A 20,642-nucleotide genomic window follows, 5' to 3' on the forward strand; every position below is an offset into this window, starting at 1 on the left:
AGATACCACTGAGAGTGGAGACTGGCACCCAGGTGTGCACAAGTTTGTGTTCCCAAATCTCTGTGCCCATAGGTCCAGACTCAGCTTCACTGGAACAAATAGGTTTTCTGAGGAAAAAATGAGGAGATCCAGGAGCAAAAATTGAGAAAACAATCCTGTGACCTAGACTTCTCACTAAAACTTTGGAATAGAGAGTGAAGAGTCCCCGAAAGGGAATCGATGTTCATATTTACCCAAGGAATATATATGTATATGTGTATATATATATATAATCTAATATCTATCTAATATTAGATAGAATATGTATATGTGAGATAGAACAGGCATTGGTGAACTATGGCTCACAGACTGGCAACTGGGTTTTATAACTAGAGTTTTATAGGAGCACAGCCCATTCATTGCCTACTACAATGGCAAAGGTGAGTATGGAGAAATTATGGCCTATAAGCCTAAACTATTTACTATCTGGCCTTTTAGGATATAAAAAGTAGATGAACATGATCAACAAACTTGAACCAATTAATGTATTTAGGAAACTGTATCTCAAAATGATAGAATGCCTAGCCTTTTCAAATGCACATGCAACATTTACCAAAATTGCCAAGGTTTAATACATATCTTGATAAATTTAACTAAAATCCTGTATATGGAATTGAAATAGAAATCAACTACAAAATGATGTCTATGAAATCCCCAAATGTTTGGAAATTGAGTAGTCTACTTCTAAGTAACATATGAGTAAAGAGAATATTCTGAACAAATGATAATGAGAATATGACATATCTGAACTTCTGGGATGCAACTAAGCACTGATTAGAGGAAAATTCATAGTTTCAAATGTGTATGTTAGAAAAGAATGGCTGGAAATCAATGTGGTAAGTGCCATTTCAAGAAGTTAGAAAGTAAAAGGAAATAATTAAATAAAAGCATAAAACAATGAAATAGAGAATAAATCAACAATGGACAAAAATCAAACAAAACACAAATCAGTTATTTGAAATGACTAGTATAATTTTTATACCTGTTTTTTAAAAATAAGGCAAGCCCATTGGAAAAAAAAATTGGAAAGAGATTTGAACAGACGCTTTACCAAAGAAGGTATCCAAAATGGTCCCCAAACGCAATCTTAACTAGCTATTAGAAATGCAAAACTATGATGAGAGATTTCACTACACCTACCAATTTCTATCATTTGAAAAGACCCACCAATGTAATCTCACTCCTACTTATTATAAATCCAACTTCTAGATATACAATTGTCTTATTCATCTGATGGAATACTACACAACAGTAAAACAGAACAAGCTATTACAATAGCTGGCAACGTGGGCAAATCTCACAAACACATTTTCAAGCAAAACAAGTCAGACAAAAGGAACACATAGTATTTGATTCTATTTATATGAGGTTTAAAAATAGACAAAACTATTCTGTAATGTTACAAGTCAGGACAGTGGTGACTTTGGAGAGTGTATTACTGTTTACCTGGTGAGAATTCATTCATATATATACTTATACTTGTGTTTTTTTCTGTATGTTTGTTACACTTCAATAGGAAGGTTAATTTTTTTAAATCATAGTATTTTAAAATAGTATATATTACTTTTGCAGCTTGTTTTTCTGATCAGAATGTTTTGTTCTACTGTAAAGCTCACCTTAAGTTTTCTAAGGCAGTTTATAAAGGAGTCTATAGCCAGTGGAGTTGCTAATAGGAATCAGATATTTATTCTGGTCTTCTCTGCAGCTCTTGCAATATGTACCTAAGAGGTGGATGGACAGATAGGTGAATGAATGGCTAGAAGGATGGAGAAGTAGTCACAGCATTTTATCCAAGTCTCTCCATTAATTTTGGCTTAGAATAAAAGTAACATGATAATTTCAAATGCAAAAAAAAAACAAAAAACAAAAAACAAACAAACAAACAAACAAAAAAACCACCCTCACTCTCATCCTTGGGTGGGGAAAAGGCAGAAAAAGTTTCTCTGGTAGAAAAAATCTACCCTGATCAATTAAGTGAGAGTTTCTAGAAAGGAGGTTTGAGCATTAGAATATACATTTTTAAAATTTCCCAAGTGATTCTAATGTGTAGCCAGAGTTGAGAACCACTACCTCTAAGCAATTTCTAAATATGGTGCTTACATTTAATTATTTTAATACTTTATTTATTTAAATAAATCTTTATTTAATACTTTAATGCTTTATGATATTAAACAATATGGGAACTCATGGTGATATATTTGAAGGAGGTGGAAGTACATTACTTGAGGAGTGCAGTTTGAACTTTGGAGAAGCCTCGTATTTACTGATTGGTCTCTGTGTCTTTGACCTGTCACTGTCACCTGGTAGCAGTTTAACTTGAATTCTAGGGCTGGTTTTCCTGTGAGGCTAATTAGATCCTTTGGAGAACTGAATTCTGTGAAACTGAAATCATAAGGTCACAACTCTGTGCAAGTGTTAATGAATGACATGCGTGCTGGTGGAACTGCAAATCTATTCCCTCACATTGTCTTCTGTTTCCACCCCGAATAATGTGACCTGACCTCAGCAACCAGGCATTCAGAGCATTTCAAAATGCACACAGTTACTAGGACTTTTATGAGAATAAGATAAGTCTGAGAAGAGCTGGTAACTGAAATATATATGCATCTCTTCCACCTTGGCTCCGGATTGGCTACTCAGAAATCTGGAGATGATGGTAACAGGCAGGATCTGGGGATTGTGGTGAGATCTGAAGTCTACAGATTGAGAGAAACGCTGAAAAATCAACTCAAAAGTCCTAACATGGCAGTTTCTGTTGTATGCTTTTGAGTGGCAGATAGAAGGTATATGAAAACATGTTTCAGGATTTTTTTTTCTAGAATTGTAAATTTTAAGAATGAAAGGAACTTTGGAAATTGAATCCACTCACCTCATTTGTACTGATGAGCAAACTGATGTTCCAGGAAGGTTAAGTGACTTATCTAGACACACAGCTAGGAAAGGGTAAAATCAGGGTAAAATCATTCTACTCCTAACTCCCAGTTCTGAGCTCTTCCCACTATAATATGCTATTTCTACTTTGTTTAAAACTGTCCTCCGAATTTTTATGTTGCCCTAAATATGTTTCTCAATTCCATGAAGCATTTATTTATTTCAATCAAGTCTTAAAAATAAAATTCTGACTTAAAGCATTACTCCCTGCCATCTAACTATCCCTCACCCACCTCCACACACACATACACATAGCTTTGCCACCACTCACTTTCCCCAATTCCAGTGCCTTAGCATTCTGTGTTGCAGAGTGTGAAGCTGCAGGCAGGGAAGAGTCCCTCGCTATAGGGGCAGGGAGGCACCTAATCATGGGGTCAGGGGAGCTTGGAAAGGGTGTTAAGAAACTTAGGTAGTTGGGGCACCTAGTTGGCTCAGTGATTGAGCATCTGTCTCTGGCTCAGGGCATGATCCCAAGGCCCGGGGATCGAGTCCAACGTCGGGCTCCCTGCATGGAGCCTGCTTCTCCCTCTGCCTATGTCTCTGCCTCTCTCTTTGTGTCTCTCATGAATAAATAAATAAAATCTTTAAAAAAAAAAAAGAAACTTAGTAGTTGTCTAAGTTGTAATAGTTGTGTGGAGGGTTTGAAGGGGACAAGACTGGAGGTGGAAAATTAGATATTTATTTGAGAGGGGGATGGGGAGCCTGATGCCAGGTTTGATCCCAGGACCCTGAGACCATGACCTGAGCCAAAGGCAGACCCTTAATTGACAGAGCCACCCAGGTGCTTGAGATTCACTGATATTTTTTGTGCAATTGAATATATATGGGATTTTATGGTAATTGAATAGCTATATATATATATTATATATAATATGTGGCTAAGGAAAATGAGAAGGTCAAGAATAGGGTAACATTCTTATGTAAGGGATGGTCTGAGAAATAGGAGCCATCAAAAGAAGCTGAGTAGGCATAGCAGATGTGTAAGAGAAAACCCAGGAAAGCTGGTGTTCCAGACCCCAAGGAAGGAAAGAGTTTTGAGATAGAGGGAGTGGTCGTCAGAGTCAAGCGTCACAGAGAGGTAAAGAGTGAAGTCACTGGGTTTAGCAATTAGGAGGTGACTCTTACCTTTTAGCAAAGGCAACTTCAGGGGGATGGTGGGGAAAGAATCCCGACAGCAGTGGGAAGAGGAAAGGATGAAGGAGGGATGAAGGAGAATAGTCTTTTAAGAAGCTGGATTGTGAAGGAGAGGGAGGAGGTAGAATGACACCGAAGGAGTGAAATACAGGAAAAAGGGAGGCATTTTGTCAGGGTGTTTTTGTTTGTTATTTATTTTGAAAATGGTTGAAATGAGAGTATATTTATAAGCCAAAGGCGTATAGTATTTCTAGGACTGTTGGATTTTGTAGAAGCAGAGTCCCAGAGAAGGAGAGAAAGGATAGGAGGTAGCACATGCATGCAGAGTTTATACTTAGACCAGAGCAATGAGGTGGAAGGTTATTCACAGCCAGAGGGTTGCTGGAAGGGTTGGGGTGAGCGAAGGGAGTTCATAACAGATGGCAGTAAGGAGATAACAGGGAATGATATTCTGAAGTCCATAGTCCAAGTGAATAATAGGGCATAATTTCCTTCAACAAACAAAGTGGGGGTTTTGAACACACACTGGGCTCTGTGCCAGGGCCTGGCTATCACAGGATAAAGAAGATGCTGAGAATCTCACAGTATTTTCCAGTACTCACCCCAAAAACCGCTTTGCTCTTGTCTCTGCCTCTTTTCCCACCCACCCTCTCTGCCCACCCCCCTTTCTTTTCCTTCTGTTTTATGACTCTCCCGTATGGATTTCTCCTCTTTCCTCTTCTTCTCCTTCTCCTGTCTCCCTTATCTGCACACTCACCTCTCTGGACACCATCAGGTCCTTTTCTCTTCCCCCGTCCCACAAACTAAGCAGAGCAAGAGAATAATGTCAGCTTTGAGTTTTTCTTATTTACCGAATAAACATTTGTTTCCCGTGCTTAATCTTTTTAAACAAATGGATTGAAAATTTTATACTTTTTTTCTCTAAAGGTGTGTGGGAGTCTCAGTTAGCTTTGTCCTGTTGGTTAACGACACTGTTAAGGATGGTTGGCAAGATAAACCTTCCCCAACCTGCGTCAGGGCCCATGGGGAAGGAAGCAAAATGTTTCATCGGCAACAGACACCATGTTTATTTTGCATACCCTGTTGGCTCTATGAGAAAGAAAGGACTTAAATGTGATAGTCTTAAAGAAAATAATGTTTTTGAAGCTTGTATGTATTATACTGGTAAAGAAAATGCAAAGAACAAGGGAAAAAATCATATTGATGCCCATACATTCAGTGTTACAACTGGAATTCAAATTATAGGGGAGTATAGAAAGAAATTTCTGGCCAAAGAAAACTGGTTGCATCTGGAAATCTCATGCTGTCTGTTGCTAGCCAAGAAGATCTGCGTCTTTTTCTTTCCCTCCACCTGGCAAGGAACAGAGTTGAAGGCCCCGTGTTGCCCTGGTAACAGTAGATGACACCACACTGCTGACAGGGTGCTGTCCAGCCACGCACAGCCCCGGGTCCTGACTCTGGCCGTGGAATCTCAGGAACAAACACACAACTGGGTTTGACGTTGACTTTGGCTTCTTTAGCTGACTTAGGGCCACAAGTTTTCAACTGCACTTCGACAGAAACAGTCCTTGACGCTGACAATTTCTGCTGGGAGTAGACACATCAAACTTGCCCCCATTGCTAAATTCTGAGCCCCGTCTGCCAACAGCTTAAAATTGCTGGTCATTAAATTTAGAAATAGTGCTTAAGTTTTATGACTTCTAAACAACGCTTCCAATTATAAACTTCTTGTTAAATGTTTTGACATGTCCTTTATAAAGGAATCTTTAATAAAGTTTTAAAAACGGTTTTAACTTTTATAAAAGGAAAATTAGCAGCAGAGTGAAAGACTCTTTAGAGAGCACCAAGGGATGAAGCTGGGAAGGGGCCCCAGGAGAAGCTCAGTTTTGGGTTCCCTGCAATGCAGGCCACCCTGGAGGGGTGGGGACATGACATCCCCCAGGTGCCAGCACGGAGAGTGCAGTGGGCTTGAGTGAGTGACCTTCACAGCCAAAGATGAGGCAGGAGCCAGAAAAAGCAAAAGCCCAAAAGCAGCCCTTACAAAACTCTGGAGAAGACCAATTTGTCTTTGTGTTTTCTGGCTTCTTTAACCTGTTCCACATATGTTCATGGCAGCCAGCACTCTCTGCTGCAAGTACATGCTTCCCACACTCCTGTCCTCAGTGCTGGATTGTTGCTGTCTTCCACAGAAGAATGAACATATCTAATAAAATAGTTCACAGTAAATTACTAACTGGAGAGAAAACAACTTCATTATATTCTTTTGGTGGTATTTACATTTTAAAGGAGGATGGCCTTAGAAGGCAGTGTGTAAACAGAAGAGGAAGAAGTCTTGGACAGGAATATTAGCTGGTGTGCCAGGCAATCGGAGAAGTGCTTGGGAACAGGAAGTGTATGCTTCTAACCCTAGGGCCCCTCCATGGTGATTATGCATTCACCACATTTAAGATAATGATCTTTTGCCATAGATACATCCAAAGTATTCTGAAGTGTCACCTACATTATCCAAAAGGATCTCAAGCCTTCTTTGCCTCTCTCTTTTAGCCCATTCTAACACCCAAACCCTGTGCTTGATTGTAAAACCTTAAGAGAATCCAAAGGCAAAAGTGTCTACAAAAGTAAACAAAGTAATTACTTTCATAGGTACAACTTGATGGGTATATAAAGACCTAAAATTAAACCCCTCCCCAATTTGATCATTCTTGAGAGTTGAAACCAAGTCCTCAGTCTACTTTGTCAGTTTGATGGGACTAGAACTCTTTTCACAAAAGGTAAGGGTTTCCTTGCATCTACTGTAGGATGGTTTTCTTTTACACAAATAATTTTTGCAGGGCACCAGGGTGGCTCAGTTGGCTAAGTGTCTGCCTTCAGCTCAGGTCATGATCTCAGGGTCCGGGGATCAAGCCCCATGTTGGACTCTGCTTGGCAGGAAGTCTGCTTTTCCCTCTCCCTCTGTACTCTCCCTCTCTCTCAAATAAAAAATAATAAAATAAAAGTTTTAAAAATATAAATAGACAGATTGATTGATTGATTGATTGATTGATTTTGGTTACTAACTTAGCTTTTCTCTCACTTTCCCCCCTTTCCTGTCTCCCACTTATGTTTCTCAGGACAAACGTTGCCTTTCACTTCACTGCCAGCCCCTCTCAACCTCAGGTAAGTGAAAATTTTCAAGGTTATCATGATTCTACCTATTGACAATGCACCCATAAAAGCCATGGTAGTAGGTAGAGTCAGCACATGGTGTTACCGTTGACTTTTCACAACTGGAGATATATTTGTGTTTTTGGCATGTTATTCATATTATTACTGGGATTTTTTTTTTTAATTACTGGGATTTTAGACACAACATTTAATCTCATCACGTTAATTGGTGCAAAATGGGAGGCATGACATTTTTTGGAAGATGTTCCTTGACTCAATTTTTAGCAAATTGTTTGCTTGTTATGCACCAAGGACAGTGTTAGACTGTAGTAGGTGCTGGACATATGAAGTGAAGAAGAAAAAGATGCAAATTCCGCCTTCATGGACCTCATAATAGAAATGGGTGCTGCGGGGGGAGGGGTGGCAGGGAGTGGAAGGCCAAACACAAAACAGGTACACAAATAATTAATTGACCTAGAAATAACAGATATTAATTTCTGCAGTATAATGGATAGAATAAGTTAGTTATTCTTGTCATAAAGAGAGAACAGGAATGCTGACATGAGAAGAATTAGATATCTGTGCTGTGCTTTCTACTAAACCAAATCATAAACAGAATAAATACTTGAAAACTTTAAGTTGCTTTTCTGTTGACACTTTGAGCTACTTTCCTTTTTTCTTTCATAGCTTCTGAAAGAGCAAACTGTATGCAATAGCAAGTTTATAACAGATTTGTTTAATGTCTTGATATTTTTTGTAAATCTTCTGCAGGCTGTAATACAGGTTAGATCATAAATGGCTACTTAATTTTTGTTTTGGATATGCTAAAACTGGGATTAACATAATATATGGATACTGTTGTAAACCTATTACAAGCATTTATGTGCTGGTAAATACTTAACAACCAGTTCCCAGAGAGACACTCCTGATTTGTAGTATTTGCCCATTTCTGTGGTGAACATACCTCTAATATGGCCAATCCTAAGCTGCCAACATGATGTCCTTGAATACAGAGTTGGGAAGAGACGTGGGCAATCAGCTCTCCATACCTGTATGAGCCAACTCCCACACATCTTTTGAGAGCTAAATTTCCCATCGGTGAAAGCCTCCACAGTGTATACATACTGCCATCCAGTGACAAAAGAGGACTACAGGGCCAAAATCTATTGCCCTCAGCATTTATTGGCCACTTCATTCATGAAATATTTGAAATCAGAGAGGGAGACAAAACCATAAGAGACACTTAACTCTAGGAGACAAACTGAGGGTTGATGGAGAGGAGGAAGGTGGGGGAATGGGGTAACTGGGTGATGAACATTAAGGAGGGCACATGATGGAATGAGCACTGAGTTTTACATGTAACTGATGAATTGCTAAACCCTATCTCTGAAACTAATAATACACTATATGTCAATTTTAAATTAAAGAAAAGAAATAATTGAAAACACTAGTGGCTAGGTGCAAAGGGAGATATCTAAAAAGGGATGGAAAAACTTACACCTCAACTACAGAGTCAAGTCTAATAGTACTCTATAGTGCTATGCTAAATATAGTAATGAACTGAATGCTGAAGTGCACTTTCAGTTTGTTGAAAATCAGTGATGATTATATGTTACGGCTTCCTTTTATTTTTAAAAAGGTATGTAAATGTGAAAATCTAAGCAGTTTGTATATAAATCTTAAACTAAAGTAAAACATCCTTAGAAAAAATAATAAAACAGAAATTTTTTTATATCTATGAAAGTTTGACCTTACTATTAACTGTACCCATTTTTTGGCCTAAATTTTATATCCTTTTCAACTGTAGGAAACATTTTCTAATGTTTATATAAACTCACCCAAACTAGTATACATTCTCACAGAACCTTGATTATCAGATAGAAGCAGGTTACAGAAACTGGGTAGGTAATAAGGACTCAAGATGGTGATTTCTAGCCTAAATTCCAGCCATTGCTCTAGGTACTTGTCATTTGCTTCTTTTTGATAAAAGTAGATTATCCGGGCAAGGATCAAAAACATTTATTTGGGTTCCCTAAGAACCAAATACCTCTTGAGAATTCCAGAGCATTTACCCTTGGAAGAACCCTGTGTTATATGTATTTGAATCAAGCTTCAAAATGAAAGGTCAAAACAAAGTGGGCTCTTGGGAGTGTTGCCATCTGTTACAAGGCATGAACAGACTTCCAAACAGCAGCGTTAATGACACTTTTTAATCTTGAGGTTATTTTTTTACCCAATCAGAAGGCTTTGGATTATTGAAAAACACTCTATTTTTATTGCTCTGGTTCTCGGTATAAGGTTAATAAAAAGGATGTTAGAATACAAAATTAAGTTTTACCAGGTTTTGCCTCTCCTTTAAACTGACAGATGTATTAAAGTCCTGGGATGTTGAGCTTGTTTTGATTAGTGTCCTCAAAATCTTGATGTCAAGCTTCCCAACCAGTTACCACATTTCTAATTATTGGACAAAAGTCTCCTTTCTTCATTTGTTAGCAACATATTTCAAACTCAGGGTTAATAAACAGATTTCATAATCTAATCTAGGTAAACAGTATAACTTCTTTCTATTATAAATGCTTCCTGATTCTGATGATATCTGAGAAATAATTTTTTTTCCTGAGAAGTTATTTTAAAGATATCTCAGCCTGTTCAAAATTGTGAATATATTTCAGGGAGCTAGAAGTAGTGCTTGATCTTGATCTTTGAATGAAAATATTGTCTCGCTATATTCCAACCAAGAAAGAGATTCTTTAGCAAGAAGTCTGTGGGCCAGGTAGGTCCAGTGATAATTCTTTGCCTATAGGAAGGTGGTTAAGAATCTTGAAGAACAGGCTTATCTGCTTTTCAAAGTGGAGCTTCCTATTTCAAAATGACCACATTGAAGTAAATGTCTCATGTTACATCTTGAGTATCCCTAGTTCAAAGGATTGGAAGGATCTCCTTAAACAGAAACTGGAATGAAGTGCAGGAAAGTATAACTGAGAAAGAAATGCTTTGAATGCTTTTTTAGCAAATGAAATGACATTGTGAAATGGCTACCTTGTTTTATTCACCGCTGTATGCTTATTATCTGGCACAGAACCCGGAGCCCTGCACACAGCAGTGGCTCAATATATGTGAGATGAATGGCTGACTGATTTAATGGAGATGTAATCTGAACTTTGTGCCTAATATTAGAGGAAACAATCCTATTCATGTAAAACCAGTTTGAGTTCACAACCATAAAGATTTCTTAATATTAACAAATCCTCTTTCTTTTTCTTATTCTCAGTATTTTCTATACAAGTTTCCTGATGATGTGGATTCAGTTATTATTAAAGTCGGGTCTGAAATGGCTTATCCATGTTCTGTTGTCTCAGTCCAGAATATCATGGTGAGTCTTAATAACTTGTCGACCTTTCAATATGGAGTATTATATTGTCCCAGGATAAATGAAAGAGCAGGGTGGGGACTATCTCATCCTCTTACGTTGTATCTCCTGCAAAACTGCTAAATAATAAAAACAATATCTTGTGCACACAACTGGGTTATCTGTTTGGAGATACTGATTTGGGGAGATAGAGAATAGTTGACTCCTCACCAAAATAAACAAAGGAAAGAAGGGAGGATCATGACAAAGAATATGGAAGACCAAATTGTGGGCTGCACAAGAAACATAGAAACCTACTGTTTATTCTATGCTTTAAAATTTTTATTGTAATATTAGGCCCTTTCTGTCTCATGTGTTAATAAAAAATGGGAAAGGTGTTATATACTTTGAGACAATCTTTTCAGTTCTCTTTGATATAAAGTGATCTTTAGAAGGCACTTTAGAGGATTTAGAAGACAAAGCACCAAGTTTTAGAAGGAATGCTTCATGGCTTTTCTTGGAGAAAACTTTTCATGGTTTCTGGCTGAGTAAGAAACTTCTTGCTCTATGATCCAGGTGGAATGGTGGTGTGTGTAATATGGCTTTAGTGATGCTTTCCTTTTTTATCCCTCATGCACGTTACAGTGCCCAGTGTATGACCTCGACCACAACGTGGAATTTAATGGTGTCTATCAGTCCATGACCAAGAAAGCTGCCATCACACTACAGGTGAGACATCTATTCTGTGGTCACTATTGTCAATGACAATACACAGTTCATAGACAATACACATGAACTGTGTATTGAACATAGTTCAATACACAGTTCATGCTGTTGGACCAGCATCCAGAAGGTATCATCGTCCACTGTGTGCTTTGGATCTCTCTCTTTTATGATTGACTTTAGAACAAAGATTGTGGGGTACCTGGGTGCCTTGGTCAGTTAAGCACATGCCCTTGGCTCAGGTCATGATCTTGGGGTCCTGTTATCAAGCCCTGAGTCAGGCTCCCTGCTCAGCAAGGGGTCTGCTTCTCCTTCTTCATCTACCCCTCTCTACCCTCCACTCATGCTCTCTCTCTCTCAAATCAATAAATAAATAATTTAAAAAATATATAAAAATAAAATACAGATTTCTACCACAGGCCGTGGTAGACAATGCTCCTCTGCCAAGTACCCCATTCTCCTTCAGAAGTCTTGGGGACCCATGATGTGATGGCACATATATCTGACAGATTGCTAAGATTGCTAAGATTGCTACTCATTGGGAGATGACAATTTAGTGTAAAGTTTGATTTATTTAAAAGAACTGAACATATTCTAATGCTCTGTATAACAGTAACACAAAGAGGACTTCCATTCTGTCCAGAATGGAAAGGTTCAAAGGAATATGGACCACATGTGCATAGGGGTTTGCCCTTTTGTCATTTGTAATTAAATTATTTCAATAGCAATTTTATGGCAAAAAATGAATGTATATCCTGTCAGTAAATTTTCAAAGAGATTCTGTCCCTGCCTTTAGGGTGGTATTTACTTTAGTTACCTACAACTTAGTCTGTTCTCCAGAGTAAGGTGATACTGTTTACTGAGCAACAAAGAATGAAGAAAGGTTAATTATAATTTAGCTATCAAATGTAGAAAGTTCTATTAGGCTTTAATTTCCTAGTGCCTCAGTTTTTATATGCCAAATATCTGTTCTTGTTCACTCATGAATAAGGAGTCTGAGACACAGAGAAGCACGTTTAGAGAAAGTTAAAGCCAAAACTGTAACTCAGGTCTCCTCACTTAAATCCTTGCATCCCTAACCTACATTATTTAATCAATTGTGACTGCGCGACTTTTGGAAAGTCATTTATCATTAGATGGTTTTATTTTTTATCTTTTATCTTTTTGTTTTTTTGTTTTGTTTTTTGTTTTGTTTTGTTTTTTTTTATTTATGATAGTCACAGAGAGAGAGAGAGAGAGAGAGGCAGAGACACAGGCAGAGGGAGAAGCAGGCTCCATGCACCGGGAGCCCGATGTGGGATTCGATCCTGGGTCTCCAGGATCAGCCCTGGGCCAAAGGCAGGCGCCAAACCACTGCGCCACCCAGGGATCCCTATTTTTTATCTTTTAAAGATTTTATTTATTTGGGAGAGAGAGAGAGTGAGAATGAGCAGTGGGGGGGAAGGGCACGTGGAGAGGAAGAAGCAGGCTTCATCCCAGGACCTGAAATCATGACCTGAGTCGAAGACAGACACTTAACTAACTAAGCCACCCAAGTACCCCTATCATTGGATTTTTAAATAATAAAGACTCAATATAGTGAACCTAAAATACTCTAAGGTATGCTAATTTTAAAATCATAATATACAAATATTAATTATTAAACATAGGCTGTTGACATATTTTTTATATGGGACCTATTACAGTTCTAATCACCTAAGTGGACACAAGATAGATTGAAATTAGAATAAGGTATCTATTTACTTGAATTTTTGTATGTAACAATTATTTTATTGTGGATAAAATCTGAAGTAGATCATGGTTATCTGAAAATTCTTTCTAATAACTTAGGGGACAGGGGTGAACGTTCTCTTTCTCTCTTACTGCTCCCATACCCACCACCATGGTCATACTCCCCTTTTGCTATCCTTTCTCGCTACATCACATGTTGTTATGTCTTATGCAGAAGAAGGATTTTCCAGGCAAGCAGTTCTTCGTGGTATTTGTGATAAAGCCTGAAGATTATGCCTGTGGAGGATCTTTCTTTATCCAGGGTAAGAGATAGTGAGGAATGCTTGTCACTTAGAAAAACTTAATGAAATGGAAGAGAAGGAAAGCCAAAACCTCACAGGGGCCCCTGACTATTATCTCCGGTTCTCAGTGAAGGTCATCAGCAGTCTGAGAGATATGTGAAAAAAGTAAGAGAGAAAATGAAAAATCTAAAGCTATTGTTGATACTACAAAATGTCACTGAGTGTACTACATCTTTTCAAAGTCTTGTGCTCCCTCAGACCATGCGACTTATATTCACTCAGTTGGCCTTTTACTCAACACATTATTTGCTATTATGAAATAATGATTTTATGCAGCATATCAAGGTCCACTTTCTAAGATGGGCTTGGTAGCCAGCAGTAACGGAGCTACTGTATTTATCAGTAGTCATCATTTCCACAAGGATGTACAAGGAAAATTCAGAGTTCTCAATTTTAGTCGCCAAAATTATACCTGGCAAGATGGTAAGAAAACAAAGTGGGACAATTTATCCAATGACAAGGGATTGTGTGTGAGCTCTTAAGGATAGTACAAATGGTTATGGGTAACTACCCAAGAACTACTGTGGGAATGGGATAAAATAGGCTGTTGATTGAAAACATAGACCCCCAGCAGCTAATAAGCCACATGTGATCAACACAGAGGGTGTTTACTATTGAGTATAACATGGTTCTCTTTCCAGGTGGGTGGAATTTTTGCTTATGTATTCTTAAATTTCTTAAATATATAGTCTAGAGTTTTGCCAGTATGCATTGTTCTTTGGTAAACTGCAAATCCTTCTATGACTATATAACAAAAAACAAATTTTCACTGGCTGAGATAATGCAAACTAAGAGATGAGACAGCTTTTATTTTTGTAGCTGTTTTCTTCAGATGTCTGTGGCATATTGAGCCACATGGATAGCAAAGGATGAGTCAAGCCTTCTTCACTCAAGAAAGGAGGCTGCAGTCTCACTGCTTCAATACTACCAAAGGCACCCAAGCAGAGACCAAATTGAAAGTTTAGCCAAAAGGGGTATTAGATTTGTGGCTTTGGGAGTTAAATTTTCCTGTAGTTCTTGCTACAAGAAAATTCAACAACCAGAGCTAATTGTGGACAGTTTTTGAACAACTGTGGCCTCAAATAAGAGGCCAAGAACGAAGTATCTGATCTATTATGCCTTGTTCTTTTTTTTTTTTCTTACCAGAAAAGGAGAACCAAACTTGGAATTTACAACGAACAAAGAACCTTAAAGTGACCATTGTTCCTTCCATTAAAGGTCAGTATTGGCTCTACAATTCGGTGGAGAAAGATTCCTGTGTCAGGAAGTCAGTCATATACATCAATGCTAATGTCATCCTTCCAGAGAAACATCATAAGAAAACTGACATTTACCCTAGAGATAGAAGAGAGAATCAAAGTGTTTTGTTAAATCTCTTCCAGAAAGAGAGGGAACTCAGTTGTGAAGTTGTATATGGGAAGTCCCTTCCTTGCTTCCATTGGGAACTCATGACTGTGAAAGGTGGCCATTTGTGGATAATAGCTGGGTGACAGCTTTGCTACTTTGAATGGAAATATATTAGGACTTTAGAATGTGTGTGATGGAGATGGGTCCTTAAAGCTGTCCTGTCCCAAACATAATCCTCTTTTCTTCTGAGGATACCCTGACCAAAGTTGTTTCTCTTCCCTCAGGATCTGTTTATGTAAAATCCATCCTTCTCAGTTCCCTCATCTTCTTCTCCTTCTACTTGGGATGCCTGCTTGTTGCGTTTGTTCATTATATCAGGTAGGTCAAGAGTATGAAGAAATGTTAACCCCTGATGCCTTTCTCTACATAGGGATTAGAGCATTAGGCTTTAAAGCCATATTGACTGGATTCAACTCTACCTCAACTATCAACTGTGTGCCCTTGGCACTTTATGCTCTAAATATATAGCTTTATGCTATAATAGCACTTTATGCTAAGAATATGCGATAAAGGACATAAGTGTGCCCTCCTACTTATCAAAATGAGATGATAATTTACCTCCTAGAAATTGTATAACTGTAGTGTTTACATCAGTGTCCTGCAAAGAGTAAGTGCATAGTCAATAAAACCTCAACAGAAAGACAGCACGGATATTTTTTGGACCAGATAATGCTGTAAATCCTATGGAATTTAGGAAATGAGTTCTTCCTAACATGGAAAAATGTATTAAATATTCCATTAACAGCTTTAAATATTCCATTAACAAGCAAATTAGTATCTAAAATAAATCTTGAAGTATAATAAATAGCAGAAGTAATGTGCTTTGATACTGCATTACCTGGTGCTTTCTTACTACTGAAGCATCAATTTTCCAGGAAAATGTCCCTTGGGAGAAAAAAAGGAAATGACTGTACTGTAATTTAACCAAGACCATTTCCCTTCCCAAGAGTTCTGAGCCCGTAATAAACAGAGCCCCAGTTTCTCCTTGCACCTCTGAGTAGGCACAAACCCTGAGAACTCTGTACTTTATTGTGGTCTCTGTGAAACAACTATAAAAGAATGGCAGAAGGCTTACAATAAACAAATGTTCTTTCCTGTCTTGAACATGTAAAGAAAACAAAGCCAGCAAAGCATTTTCACAGTGCTGGGCAAGTTCACAGCATCACTGGAAAAACTTCATGGCTACCACAGTAATACAGCTGTCTCAGTGATACAGACCCATCCAGGATTCAAAAAATAATTTTCTTCCTTGACCTTTACAAAGCTTTTCAGTTGAGAAACTGAAGTTTAAAACCATGGGACCACCACTGGCCATACCTGGCACAATTTGAGCATCAAAATAATTAAGAATAATGAATTATAAAACATTTTTTTTTAATTTTTTTTTTTGTATTTATTTATGATAGTCACAGAGAGATAGAGAGAGAGGCAGAGACATAGGCAGAGGGAGAAGCAGGCTCCATGCACCGGGAGCCCGACGTGGGATTCGATCCCGGGTCTCCAGGATCGCGCCCTGGGCCAAAGGCAGGCGCTAAACCGCTGCGCCACCCAGGGATCCCTGAATTATAAAACATTGAGAAAAATAGAAATTCATGAATCCAAATTGTGAGGAGAGGTATGCATTAGGGAAGGGAGCCATTAGCACATGCTGACAGTGTAAGGAAGGACTCTTGCCTACATCAGAATGCCAAAAACTTACTGGAAAATATGGAGGGCATGCTGGAATCAGCAAATCATCATTTTTCATAGGGCAAATTAAGAATCATCAGCGGAGGGATGGCTGGGTGGCTCAGTGGTTGAGCATCTGCCTTAGGCTCAGGGCGTGATCCCAGGATTCTGGGATCTAGTCCCACATCCGGCTCCCTACAGTGAGCCTGCTTCTCCCTCTGCCTGTGTCTCTGCCTCTCTCTCTGGTCTCTCATGAATAAATAAATAAAATCTTTTAAAAAAGAGAGAGAGAGAGAGAATCAGCAGTGGATACTAAACCAAGAGGGAAATCTGATGAGAATCAAGGTACTACACTGCTATAAAGTGTATCCCCACAAGTCTCTTTATAGTTGTAAGGGAAACATAGTAATTATACAATGGAAACTCAGAATAGGATTAACTGGGTGATCAAAATTAATGTGAGTGAGGGGAAGATTGATATTGTGTGCCTCCATGTGGGACACTCTAAAGACACAACACCATGTATGCAATATTCCAGCCAGATATGCATATTTTGAAAATAATCATGAGGAAAAATTGAACTAACTCAAAATGACAAACATTTTATTAGAATGTGTCTTCAGGGCAGCCCGGGTGGCTCAGCAGTTTAGCGCCACCTGCAGCCTGGGGTGTGATCCTGGAGACCCGGGATCGAGTCCCCCTTCAGGCTCCCTGCATGGAGCCTGCTTCTCCCTCTGCCTGTGTCTCTGCCTCTCTCTCTCTGTCTCTCATGAATAAATAAATAATCTTGAAAAAAATTAAAAATAAAGATTAAAAAAAGGAATGTGTCTTCAAAGACAAAGGAAGGCCGTGGAAATGTTCCAGATTGAAGGAGATGAAAGAGATATGCGCAACTAGAGGCAATATCTGGTCTCAGATTGGATCATTTGCTAGAAGAATATGCTATAAAGGACATTATTGGGTCAATTAACAAAATTATGATACAAATTAGGTAAGAGTATCATATTGATGTTAAATTTTCTGAATTTGACAATGATACTGCGGTTAGGTCAGAGAATATCAGAATACCTTTATTCTTTGGAGATTATTTAGGGCACCTGGCTGACTCAGTCAGTAGAGCATGTGACTCTTGATCTCAGGATCATGAGTTTGAGCCTCATGCTGGGTATAGAACTTACTTTTAAAAAATGGAAAAAAGAGCACCTGGGTAGCTCAATTAAAAAAATGGAAATACTTATGAATAAAAGTTCATGACATAAGCAACTTACTTTCGAATGGTTAAAAAATTGTATATATTGTGTGTGTATATATATATCATGTATATGTGTGTATATACATGCACATATATATTATTCACATGCAGAATGATAAACCAAATGGGGTTTCATGCTAACAATAAGTGAATCTAAATAAAGGGTGTATAGGTGTTCTATATTTTATTCTTATTTTTACAACTTCTCTGTAAATCTGACGTTATTTTCTAATAAAAGTTAAAAATGAAAACTCCAGGTTATAGGCAAATATATCTGGAAAGTATAAATATTATCTGATTATCGGCCCACTTAATTTACTAGATCATAATAGCTGACCATTAACAGGCACTGTGCTGAGCTCTCTGAGCAGATTATGTCATTTATTTTTTTTTTTAGATTTTATTTATTTATTCATGAGAGACGCACAGAGAGTCAGAGACACAGGCAGAGAGAGAAGCAGACTCCATGCAGGGAGCCCGATGTGGGACTCAATCCCAGAACTCCGGGATCATGCCCTGAGCCACTAGGTGTCCCAGGTTATCTCATTTAATACCCTACAACAAGTATTAGTATTATCACCACTTCATGGTTAAGGAAATTGGGGCATAAGGATGTGAAGCAATTTGACCAAAAATTCATAGCCAGTAAATGGGGGAGCTGAGATTTGTCTAGATTTCCAGGCAGCATGGCTCTAGAGCCTTACCTCTTAAGCAGACTGGGTATGCTTAAGGCGGGTCTGGAGTGGTCAGGGCATGTGAGGGAGGGCAGTCCTGATCAGGGAGACCAAACCAAAAGCCTGGCACCCCAGCATGGATTCTATTGGAAAAGTACCCAAAAAGCTCTTAATTTTGACTCAGATGAGCTCCAAGATCATGATCAAAGAAAAGAAGTTCATCTCTTCTGCCTCTCTTAGGAAGACTGTCTCTACTCCTGATGATATAAATTTTAGAAAATAAAATTTCACCTCTTTAGTTAACTAGCACACAATTATCAACATACAGACAAAAAAATTAAGAGCTGGATATCAATCTCCCTAACAGTGTCATTTAGTCTACAGAAGCAAGCACAGTTTTTGAAAGTTGTGGTATAAGGCTCTGTTGAAACCTCTGCCAGATTATTTTGCTACAGTCAATTGCACAAGCATAGATTCTTTCCAAGTATAGAGAAACTTAAAATAGAAATCTGGAGACATAAGAACTATTTGGCATTCTTAATGAGAGGATAGACTGAGGAAAAATGCTAACAGAACTCTTCCCTCATTGAGCTGAGGAGAAATAACAAAGTTTTCTACAAAACCAAATGAAGCTAGTCCTGGAGCATAATGCCATTTGCTTGATGAGTTCCCTGTATTTTGTTATTAATAAATATGAGGTTTGCAGTGCATGCTATGAAATCAAGATGAAACATGGATAAGACCCAGGTCTCCTTGGTCTTCCTCATCAGCGGAAAAAAAAAAAAAAAAAAAAAAAAGAAAGAAACATGGATAAGAGACATGGCCCCTGACCTCAGGGAGCTAAGAATCAAATGTATTAGCTGCACTGGCTTGAACCTAAACACCATTCCCCTCTCATTCCCAGCCACAATCCATCCAACAGGTATTTAAGGAGCCACTACAATCAATGTGCAGACACTGGGCCAAACACTGGATACAGGTTCTCTTACTCGTTTCTCCCAAACACCCTGCCAGACACTGAGTTCAAACTGCATAATCCTGAGAGTATTCATCCTTCTATGATTCTTGTATTAGTTATCTATGGTCACTATAATGTTGCATAAAAACCAACCACAAAAACTCCAATGACATACATCAATAAATATTTAAATTTACTTACAAATGTGTGAGTCAGCAGGATGCTGCTGCCACTCCAGAGTAGGCTCAGAGATCTCAGTTGGGTGTGGCCATAGAGTGCAATCACCTGGCAGGTCAGCTAGGCACTGACTCTGCTAGACCAGCCTCAGCTGCACTTGGTCTCTCAGATTCCAGGGGGCTGGCCCTGGCTTATTGTATCTCCAAGAGAGATAGCAGAAGAGTGCGAGGCCTCCTTTTTAATTTTTTTTTTTAAGATTTTGTTTATTCATGAGAAACGGAGAGAGAGAGAGGCAGAGACACAAGCTGAGGGAGAAGCAAGCTGCTCACAAGAAGCCTGATGCGGGACACGATCCCGAATCATGCCCTGGGCCAAAGGCAGACACTCAACCGCTGAGCCACCCAGGTGTCCCTCCTTAACATGTAGGTTCAGCAGTGGCATAGCATCACTTCTCCTTTCTATTAGTCAAAACAATTCATGAGGCCAGTCCAGATTCAAGAGGTGAAGATACAGACTCCGCCTTTTGATTTAAGGAGCTGAATACAAGAGGAACTGTAGCCATTTTGTAATCAGTGTGGCATAGTTCTCATTTACTATTTTCTCCTTTGCTCACTGGATACTGCCTGCCTCAGCCTAGCTTTCTAAATCCTTTAACTCCTCTACTGAAGAGTTTTATCAGTTCCAAAACCTACAGCAGCAATCTACCAACCTTTACAGTGTGGGTAAAACCTGTTAGCACAAACACATCATCTTTTATGAGTCCATATAATTGCTTGCCAGTTAATATCACTAAGGTTGTTTTTAAAGGGGAGTTCAACAAATGCTGGTGAGGATGTGGAGAAAAAGAACCCCCATGCACTGTTGGCAGGAATGCAAACTGGTGCAGGAACTATAGAAGACAGTAGGGAGGCTCCTCCAGTAATGGCACTACTGGGTATTTACCCAAAAAGTACAAAAGCACTAATTGAAGAGTATTATGCTACGTGAAATAAGTCAGTCAGAGGAAGGCAAAGACCATTGACTTCACTCATATTTGGAATTAAAGAAACAAAACAAATGAGCAAAGGAAGGAAAAAAGAAAGACAAACCAAGAAACAGACTCTCAACTATAGAG

The 20,642-nt window shown here is 38.6% G+C and overlaps 1 protein-coding gene across 3 annotated transcripts in view; it reads left to right on the forward strand.

Moving 5' to 3' along the window:
* SIDT1 (SID1 transmembrane family member 1) overlaps window positions 1–20,642 on the forward strand; it is a 93,695-nt gene that overhangs the window by 32,052 nt on the left and 41,001 nt on the right. For all 3 annotated transcript variants that reach the window (XM_072723470.1, XM_072723479.1, XM_072723483.1), the window contains exons 4-9: window positions 7,215–7,260; window positions 10,520–10,621; window positions 11,243–11,326; window positions 13,266–13,353; window positions 14,539–14,610; window positions 15,024–15,117. In XM_072723470.1, the coding sequence (XP_072579571.1) occupies window positions 7,215–7,260; window positions 10,520–10,621; window positions 11,243–11,326; window positions 13,266–13,353; window positions 14,539–14,610; window positions 15,024–15,117 (486 nt within the window). The remainder of the gene's footprint in view (window positions 1–7,214; window positions 7,261–10,519; window positions 10,622–11,242; window positions 11,327–13,265; window positions 13,354–14,538; window positions 14,611–15,023; window positions 15,118–20,642) is intronic.

The sequence above is a fragment of the Vulpes vulpes genome, chromosome 1, assembly GCF_048418805.1.
Source record: "Vulpes vulpes isolate BD-2025 chromosome 1, VulVul3, whole genome shotgun sequence".
NCBI lineage: Eukaryota > Metazoa > Chordata > Mammalia > Carnivora > Canidae > Vulpes > Vulpes vulpes.